This window comes from Amphiura filiformis, chromosome 18, assembly GCF_039555335.1.
Source record: "Amphiura filiformis chromosome 18, Afil_fr2py, whole genome shotgun sequence".
Classification (NCBI taxonomy): Eukaryota; Metazoa; Echinodermata; class Ophiuroidea; order Amphilepidida; family Amphiuridae; genus Amphiura; species Amphiura filiformis.
Window position 1 is genome coordinate 11,084,344 of NC_092645.1, and position 10,127 is coordinate 11,094,470.

General features: G+C 36.2%; 1 protein-coding gene across 1 annotated transcript; it reads right to left on the reverse strand.

Moving 5' to 3' along the window:
* Positions 1-5,960: 5,960 nt before the first annotated feature.
* Positions 5,961-7,928, reverse strand: LOC140139366 (uncharacterized). The gene is made up of 3 exons (XM_072161139.1): positions 7,816-7,928; positions 6,669-6,778; positions 5,961-6,218 (listed from the first exon to the last, which is right to left on the reverse strand). Exons 1-3 carry the CDS (start codon positions 7,883-7,885, stop codon positions 6,075-6,077), a joined length of 324 nt encoding a protein of 107 aa, XP_072017240.1. The 5' UTR covers positions 7,886-7,928; the 3' UTR covers positions 5,961-6,074.
* Between the last annotated feature and the right edge of the window lie 2,199 nt (positions 7,929-10,127).

Consider the following 10,127-nt stretch of genomic DNA (forward strand, 5'->3'; position numbering starts at 1 on the left):
GAATTTTTAATAGCTCTGGACTTATTTGCTTTGGCTAAATCCTGTTCAAGTGGTGGGTTACCAGGCATTGTATTTTGTATAGGTATGTATAACCAACAATTAACATTGAGAGAACTTTCGTGAACCTCGTTGACTTGGGGATGATTTGATATGACCTCCAATTATGACTGTTTGATATTTATTGCCAGCAATGTGCAAAAAGAGACACACGTAGAAACAAAAAAAGTTCAACAAACCATAACCCCGCTACTGGATATCGTTTGAAGTCAAATAATATACCACTTATTTTTAAAGCTTATGATGTATATTTTCTAAACACAAAATAAAACAATTTTGACCGGGGGAGGAATTTACGGCTCGTTCGCCGTGACAGGTCACATATTATAGTTAGCTATTTAAGAACAACATGATGTGCATATCAGGCTTTGAGCAGGAACAGATGGCAATTAAATATATTCAATATAAAACCCGATGAACTATAAATGATTTGCTAAATGATATCGTATAGCCTAAGATAAAGTTAGCCACATACGCACGTTACGTGCACAGAAGCCCCTCTCTAGTATCACTAGTGGAAATTTAGAATAGGAAATCTTTCAAAAACGATGAGAATAGGACAACATGTTGAGAGTTGTATCATTCAAAACAATGAGAACGTAATGAGGTATGATTAAAACCCTGTGGGACTGATTGAGCTTTCGTTCATTCAGATGAATGTGAAAATAGAGTGTATGCAATAAACCAACCGGAACGGTATAACATTTGAAATGGCAGCCATGTTGGAGGACAGTTCTAAGATAACTTAAGATGACAGAGGGACAGGTCTCTAGATCGATTCCACAACCATTCATACCTATCACACGTTTTATTGTATTATCATGCGAAATTTCCCGTGGCACCTTATGGAGGACATAATTTTATTTAAATGAGGATGACTCTGTCATGAGTGACGTCGTATTGCATATACCCTCTATACTAATCGTGTAAGCAGTCTGTCACTTTGTTTAAATTGAAAAAAAATCATAGAAAGGCAAAATGTTCGATAATTATCGTCGTTTTGCCCTATTCTCATCGATGTTGAAACAATTCTCATTATAAATTTCCACCAGTGTAATATATCAAGTAACATACCCGTCCATGTGATGAGTGAAATAGCCATCATGTGTCTGTGACTCCGTCCTTTTCTTTTTAATGAGTTGAATGGATCGCTTATGGCTTTGTAGCGGTCGTAGGATAGGTAGGCCAAAATGATGCATGTTGCTTGTGAAGTAACCTGCATTGTTTCAAATAAATTCAAAATGTGAATGATGATGGGCAAGACTAGCCGTGTTTTGAATCTGCCGTGTTCTGGATGTGTGATGATTTGGGATTCGATGCTGGGTTCAAAAAGTTCCAGTGCAACAGTGACCAAAAATGGAAACAAAAATAATCCCCTTCTACGCGGACACAAACAGAATCAAAATTACTCCCCTCACACCGACATCGCCTGGCTAATAATTACTTTGTCAGCAGAGATACTAAAATAAATACCCGGGATCGATACACGTGAATTTGCTATGCACGAGTTTGATATGAGAAGAAAATCTTTGGATACCGGTGTAGAAAATGATGAATATCTCCCGTAAATGATTTCGTATAAAGAAACCAGATGTGGTTCCTTGCACATGAATATATATTTTGAACAGATATGATAGACGTTGGCTTGCGTCTTGAGACAGTAGCTTGCGTCTTGAGTCAAAAACTGACAATATTTCTGATTTATATGTGCCGAATTATATAGCACAGTGTATAGGCCAATCGTGGAAGTAGTCTAAAAGAATATGACCTATGGTGTACTATGCTCGACTGACACACAGCGAGGTCAGTCACCGAGCTAATCGGGGCTATTGTCAGTAGCCTTAGTCAGATGTCCTTCGGCCTATTATGCGACTCAAAACTAGTAAACAGGTCGATACAAAATGGCCAATTTTGGCGGTGGATTCAACCTACCATGGCGATTTCTGCCATGAAGATATCGGGGCGATGACACTGTGCCCCTTTCACTGACTTATGCTTATTGTCACGGTGATTTGGATTTTTTCAAAATATGACATACTGTTCCTTGGCGACCAGCATTTGAAATTTCAGATTAAAATAACGCATTTTAAGTTCGAACCAGCTCGCATTGACTACCCGGGATCAGACAACCAGCTCTGATAAAACTGTACAATAACTATGGTAAAATTTTCATTTTGGCAATTGCTCCCAACTTCTTGGCCTGCCAACAAATCATTTCCCCCCTCCCCTCACTTGCACAAGCCAACTTTTTGTGTGCCCAATATTCAAACTTTAAATGGTTTAGATATATGATGCAATCGTACCGAACAGGACATTTTCCACGAGCGTGTCTGCAGAGCTTTCTTAAGCTTTTTAGAGCGTGTTATTTAAATTGAGCTAACATTGCTTCCACCCTGTTGGCCTGCAAAAAATTGCTCCCCCACCAACATCTCCCGGGGCCTATAATGAAATTTCCCACCGCTGCCTGTGGCCAGCCAAATACAGTGACAGTATACTTTGTCGTCAGAATACTTACCGCTCGCATGTAGTAAAGCCCTTTACATATTATTTGAGATTCTATCTCTAATCCGCTTCTTGTAAATATACTAGGCACCGCGTGTAGAAGTAGAAAAATAAAATCGGTAATTGACAGGTTACAGAAGCTGTAATTGATCGGCGTATGCATATCGCGGTATCTAATTACGATAAATATAATCAAGGCATTGGTAATGATACCAAAGCAAGATATAGAGGCGTACGCAACGGACAGAAAGTAATTTACACTACGCGGTCTGTATATCAAGGTACCATCATCTGTGTCTGGAAAAGTAGACTCGCTGGAGTTAAGGTGAGTTGAATTGTCTTCGGACAGGCTCATAGTTGTTGAGTAGCTTAAGCGTGTATTGTATTCTAAAGTATACTTAACTGGAATCCGATGTTTATGTTCAGTTAGTAGACTGGTCACTGACATCATATCGCTGACGAGATATATATCACGTGAACAGGGAGCCAATCACACGCTCCGTTCTGAAATCATTTAGGCTGTGCAATTTGTTACTGAATATCACTTCACACTTAGTGTTTCTCTATGTGATCTGCTACAACCTGTACAAGCAGATAGTACAACTTGTCTCAAAAAAATTGTGCAAGTGAAAAACGCCCTCTTTGGCAATTAGAAAATACTGTTGTGACATTATGCTTACAGCAACGTCAAGGGCGCAGTCTTAGCTCTTAAATGCCGTTTTTCTGTTTAATTTGCTTGTTTCAATCTCGAGATATGTTTATTAAACAATCACAATTGTGCCACTTTTACTTGGGAAGAGAGCTGTACATGTAAAAACTCTCCCTTTGGGCTCGTGCATTAGACGCATTATTCGCATCAACATCAGCGCGCGTGCATTATTTTGTCTAATTTCTCTCCCAACAAGTAATATAAACTTATAAGGTCCGTATGCATAAAAGAGTTAGACCTGATCTAAGTGGAATTTAGTACAATGAGAAAGGACATTTTCCTTTACATTTGCTTAAGTTATTTTATATTATTTTTGAACGTTGCATTAAAATCTTTAGAATTTGCTAGCTACTCTAGGAAGGAAATAAGAATAAAGGACCATTCCTGGTGGAACTTAATTCCAGTTAGACTAACCGTCGTTTTATCTTTTCAGTTTCTGTTTCCGCATCCGTAATAGTTTTTGTAAGTCATTGTTAGTCTGAAGTGGTAGTCTCCCAGGTGTGACCAATCTTTTATTCTATCCTTTTGTTAGTTACTGAAAATTTGAAGCTCGTGAATTTCAGTTTTCGTTTTGATAAGTTATATTGATTTTTTACATAAAACCTTGAGATGTGCGGTTGGGTGCTAATCTAGACAAAAGAAGAGTCTAAATGTTACGGTCCTAAATTCGCGGTAAATTGTACGGCTTCAATTGACTTGTGTTTGGTGTATATGCACTTACGCCTAGACGTAAGTGGCTCGTACAAATTGTCTTGCATTGAAATATATACTAATCATGTTGCCAAGTTATAAGCAAAAGTCTTTCATATTGGCGATGAAACGAGCGTCTGAAATAGTCAAATATCTCCCAATGAGGCGCGTACAAGTGGTGATTTGGTAATCATGTTTTATATTGAAATGCAATACAAAAGAATTGCATTGGAGCAAAGATAATGTATTCTATTCATTCGTACCAATGGCAAGCTAATCTGATTATTGGTCGGGCCTATATGCAAGACTCGGGTTTATTTTAAATGTTTATTTTTGCAGAGCTTATTTTCAGTCATGGATCATACTGATAAATTTCGCAAGGGAGGGGGAGGGAGGGAGGGAGGGAGATACTTGAGACTGAACAAGTGAGGGTGGGAGGGGGTGAGAAAGAAAGAGAGGAGAGGGATAGACGGAAAGACTAGAAAGAGAAAACTCGAGAGGAGAGAGTAGGGACCGGGGAGGGAGTGGGGAGCCTGATCGGGGGGGCAGGAGGAAGCAAACTAGGGAGAAACATTGATACGAGGGAAGTGCGACACTGTGGCCCTGCACAAGTGGATTGGGGCGCGACAGGCTCATAAGCGGACCTTTTGTGATTTAAGGGCTTATTTTCAACGTTTTTACAGAAAAAAAGTGGACATTATCATTCGGATTGGCATACATTTTGTCAAATTAATATAGATCAATTTAGCAATGCAAAGACGAGAGGGCGCTAGACCATTAAAAACATCGGTCTTGTCTCTCCCGCTTTTATTGACATAGGCATCTGCTTCTATTGAAATAAGCTGATTGGTACTTCAAAGTTAACAATGAAGTCAGATTACAGTAAACTTACTAAATCACTTGCGTTTTCGTATCTGAACAATAGACTTACGGAAACTGAAAAGATAAAAAGACCCTAACTTTAGACCCTAACTCTTTTGCACTGAGAAAACAGTTTACACAACCTGTGTAAAATATTACACAATATTGATGTAAAAATAGAACACCATAACTATTAGGTAAAAGTTTACATAACACTTGTTATGTAAAATTATACCAATTATTTATGTAAAATTTTACATAATTAATAAGTATTCAATTTACATAGCTTTTGTGTAAATTATTTACACAATTCCGATGTAAAAATAGAACACCATAACTATTATGTAAAAGTTTACATAACACTTGTTATGTAAAATTGTACCATTATTTATGTAAATTTTACATAATGAATAAGTATTCAATTTACATAGCTTTTAAGTAAATTATTTACACAATTTGATGTAAAAATAGAACACCATAACTATTGTGTAAAATTATTTACAAAGAAATTATGTAAAATAATTTTAATTAAATTCTTTGTAAATGAGGCTTTAAAAAGAAGAACATTGACACAACATAAACACACTTGCCAGAACGAATGTGTAAACAAGAACTCATTAAAGGTTTTATTGAAAGATAACACTTCAACATAGCCCAAGAGCATATACTACAAAATATACTTTTAAAAGCACACTAAAGTATGTGTTTTATCACTTAAAATACCTTGAAAGCTGATCAATGATCTATATTACACTTGACATTTAATCACTTTTCCAATACATGGTAAGTCACAAAAAATATAAGTTTTAAATAATTTGTTTCGAGTATTAGAAGAACCATAATACGAAATTATTTTATATTGAAACTATTGAACATGATTTCAGCTGTGTGAAGAATTCTACCATTTGGAGCTTTTGTTTAAAAGTTACAGTATAGATTACCTAAGACGTGTCAAATTTCAAAGGTCCAAAAATGTCTTTTACACTACATACACACACCATTAGGTTATAATTTGGGCAGCACTGTTATAATTTTGGCTCATTATGTTATAGATGACTGATTTACTGTTCGTATGTAGTATGATTTATTCTAAATGGGAAGATTGATTTGAGAGACAAAGAGGTGTTTTTTTTTCTATATTAATAAAAATAACCAAATATGTTAACTTTTTGCATATCTTGTTTGAATAATTAAGAACTTATGGCATTATCAATTCTATAGATGCTGAATTTCTGAGACTAGTTTCAAGCAGATGTCAACAGCCTTTAAGAGTGAATCTTGAGGCAGAATTGTCTTTTCCACAATTGTGGGGGTTTGCTATGGAACCACCGAGAACAAGAACGTACGGTTGAGATCCACCTTGGGTGTTGGCAACACAATGCTCCAAATCCGTGCTTTCCTGTAAAATGAAAAAAAGAAAAGAAAAATAAGTTATTGTTTTTGTGGAAGCAATATTTATAACCATTGTCATTATTAGCATAGTGATTCAATATTGGAGAAGTGGAAATTGGGTGCCTCACACTACAGACCATAGCTTCAAGGAACTGCCAGTTAGGATGGTGATTTTTGTCAAATGCATGCAGTATCAACCAGATAGGAAAACAATATTTTACGAGCTCCACATAAACCAAATGTTAAAGGAACCTTTTGCAAACAAGTTCGTAGCCTTTCTTATTACAATAATTTAAACAGTAGTCTGGGAAATAAAGGATTTTTTTGTTTTTGGATTGACAGATATCTCTGAATGTCCCTTTAAATAATTTAAACTGATTGTTTAACGAAACCAAATAATTATATTTTTCCCATAATTTCAAACATTGATCATGGAATTGCAAAACTTCCAACTTACTTCTGACTGATGATGCTTCATGAATTTACATCGTGGCCCAAGTTTTGGAAACAACTGATTAATGGTAGTTTCATCCAGCTGTCGAAATGTCTCCATGTCTATTTCCTCATCTGCAAAATAATGACATCAAAGTTAGTCTGATCAGTTCCAAATAACGGAAATACAAATTTGTTAAAATAAGATAATTTGAGAGTTTTCGTATTATGTTATGGCATTTTGTCGATAAAATTATAGTAAAAAGGGTGAGACGAACCTAAAAAACTGGCGATCATTGGGTATAACTGTTAAAAAACTGGGGGTCATTGCTTCGCACGTATTGGTCTATTACTATAGTGAGCAAAATTCACCTTCATTTGAGCTAAAATAGTCTGAAATGGAATTTGTTTTCGAACACTTCGCACGCAAATGGCCCAGTAACATCAGAACAAAGTATGCAGTGTAGCCAGGATTTTTTTGGGGGGGGGGGGGGCAGCAGACTCAAAAGTGGACCTTTTGTGATTTTTTCCTTCAAAAAAGGGCAATTTCAACGGGTTTTTTTTCAAAAAAAGTGGACCTTTTGTGAATTTTTCCTTCAAAAAACTGCTGATTTTCAAAAAAGTGAATTGGCAGCCCCCCCGACTATGCCTCTGCTCATCGTACCCATCCTCCTCCCCATCCTTGCTCTCTCAGCCACTGATGATGTGACGTCACTCGTGGCTTTTCATCTTTGTTTACAAAATATAAATGTCCTCCATATGAGGCCCCCAAGAGCATTGATCTTCCCATGACGTCATGTGATTTATGTATAATTATGTGGAATCATATGAACTGTGGAATTGATCAAATTACATGCCATGGGGCATGTCATATTGGAACAAGCCAAATCACGGGCCAAATCATAATCCTGTCTGGTTTTCTTATTGCATACGCGGCGATAAAAAAAAAGCCGAGGCACTAATATAACATGACTAAATCAAGACTTGTTTTCTTCGTACAGTTCGTGTGTCATGTGTGTGATGCATCGATAAGCTTACATGTGTACATCATGTGCGTGTGTAGATATACAACGGCAACGCATACACCTTGCACCAAAAATTGAAATATCGCTCTGCATTTAAAAAGAACATGACAAAAAACAAGACACAAACAAAAATGCTGCTACCCTCACCTTCAAGCTTCTCAATATATTGGGACAGCTCCCATCGCTCGAGAATGTCTTCCACCCTGTCATCCGCCATCGTTTCGTTTTACGCTGTTGCCAAAGAAAAACTACACAGTAACTATGCAAAGCACATGTACCGAGTTTACATAACTTTTCGGTATTTTTATTTTTACTTCAAAAATTGCAATTTTGAACATAACAATGTGTAAAAACGCTGAACGTTTGCAAAATGTGAGGATTACATAACAAACGTGTAATTTAAAATGTACACAGAAGTTATGTTCACTTTTTTTACCTAATATTATGTTATTTTTACCAAAAAGAGAATACATTTTTTTTTTTACATATTGTTTTTTCTGTGTGTGCATACGGACCTTAGTGTGCAATTAGTGTATTTTAACATGTCTTGAGTGCACTAAGAAAACAGTATTTACCATGATAAAATCATTGACGTGCACATGTATTTAATTTTACAGCAGAATGTGAAATATTTATTTTTCTTTTCTGTGGAAAAAGAGAATTATTATTCCTGCATCATGATAAAATAGTAAAAACAGTAAAAAAAATGTTTTGTGTAATTGATGCATTCTTTTGATTTCACGAAGGAACTCTTGATAAACTTGATGCTATCGCTGATTTACATGCAAAGCCCTCTTCCCTAGTAAAAGTGGTACAATTGTGATTTTACCCTTTCGTCGTTAACTAAGCATATCTCGAGATTAAAACAAGCAAATTGAACAGAACAAACGGTATTTGAGAGCTAAGACTACGCCCTTGACGTTAATGTAAGCATCATGTCACAACGGTATTTTCTAATTACCAAAGAGGGCGCTTTTCACTTGCACCACTTTTTTGAGACAGGCTGTATGTCCTTCGGGATTGGTCCATTGTACCCCCATTCGTAAAGAACATACAAACATACTTCTGGCTTGAACAGGTGCCCGGCAAACAAAGAACATCAACTCACCAGCCAGGATGTCTCGAAACTACCAAATTGCGACTTTACTCTCATTTCGTCTTAGCAGTTTACAGATAACTTCATGTGATTAATTCCGTAAAGCTTAATACATCAGTTTAGTATATAAAAATTGATAAGAAATGTCGAGGTACCGGGTTCGATTCCCAGTCTGTCCAATGTTTAAAACTTATTTGTTCGTTTATTTGTTACTTTGTTTGTTTTTCAAGTAGGTAAAATCATAAGATCTAGATATTGGCCGGTATCAAACTATCATGGCATAGAGTTCGATTGATTCTCACGATTAGGTACACAACGACTCATCTAGACAGCGTACCGTACGAGTATACAGGTAGAGACATTATACAACGTGGCATAAAGCTGTTTAGCAATAGAAAACTAAGGTGATTTACCATCGCATTCAGAAACTTTTGAAATCCGACCCTTTACCATTTAATGCTTGTACTAGTAATTGTTTAAACGAGATTGCAGAGCAACTAATGAGGTGTCAAATTTCGCAGTATAAAATGCTGAGTTCAGTGATTGTATTGATTTGCTCAATATCCTTTGGTTTTTTAATATTCGTGACCTTTTTCAAGTGAAGCAGTGTAAAGTTTATTATGCATCGGATGCAGTGCACTTTTAATTACCATTTCCTCTGTAACCAATGTATCAAACACAAAACTTAAGCTTCGAAATACAAAAAAGAACCGGTCAGTGTAAGTAATATAAAGTATGCACAAAAAGTAATGCAGCTGTTATAAATACGCCTATAGCCTCAGAACTAATAATTGTTTTCACAATATTTCAACATAGCGAGAAGGGTGAGTTATTTTCGTGTATTTTTATATCCCACTTGTTAAATGTCGTTCAGTATTAACAATAGAGTAGTTCTTTTAAACAAAAATACCAGAATTTGAAAGTTGCAGTTTACAGCGATCAATGGTTATTACGTAAGCATTGTGGCACGTAAAACCCTCAATTGACTTCAAATCAATACCAATAGCTGCAACCTTTAAATTCGGGCGTTTTTCTTTAAAAACACTGCTGTATTGTTATAATACTAAACGAAATTGGACAAATAGGATATCAAAATGCGCGTAAAAAATCATCCTTCTTTAAATGTTGAAATATTGTGAACAAAATTATTAGTTCTGATGCTATAGCTACGTTATCACAGTTATCACAGCTACGTTACTTTTTGTGCAGTCTTTATATTGTGATAGCAGTCAATATCCGTTGTCAATGTAAATTACTGTCGGTCAAAACCCAGTGCGCTTCGGCTGTGATCCTTCTACGGGAATATTGCGTGAATTGCATGCAGTAAACGTGTGTGTTGTCTACCCAATTAAACAATCTACGA

What these genes read in the sequence shown, in the direction of transcription:
- LOC140139366 (XM_072161139.1), bottom strand. Translation starts at nt 7,885, where the DNA reads ATGGCGGATGACAGGGTGGAAGACATTCTCGAGCGATGGGAGCTGTCC. An exon ending in ATATATTGAGAAGCTTGAAG is followed by an intron (nt 6,779 to 7,815) that starts GTGAGGGTAGCA and finishes ATTATTTTGCAG; the next exon opens with ATGAGGAAATAGACATGGAG. An exon ending in TGAAGCATCATCAGTCAGAA is followed by an intron (nt 6,219 to 6,668) that starts GTAAGTTGGAAG and finishes TTCATTTTACAG; the next exon opens with GAAAGCACGGATTTGGAGCA.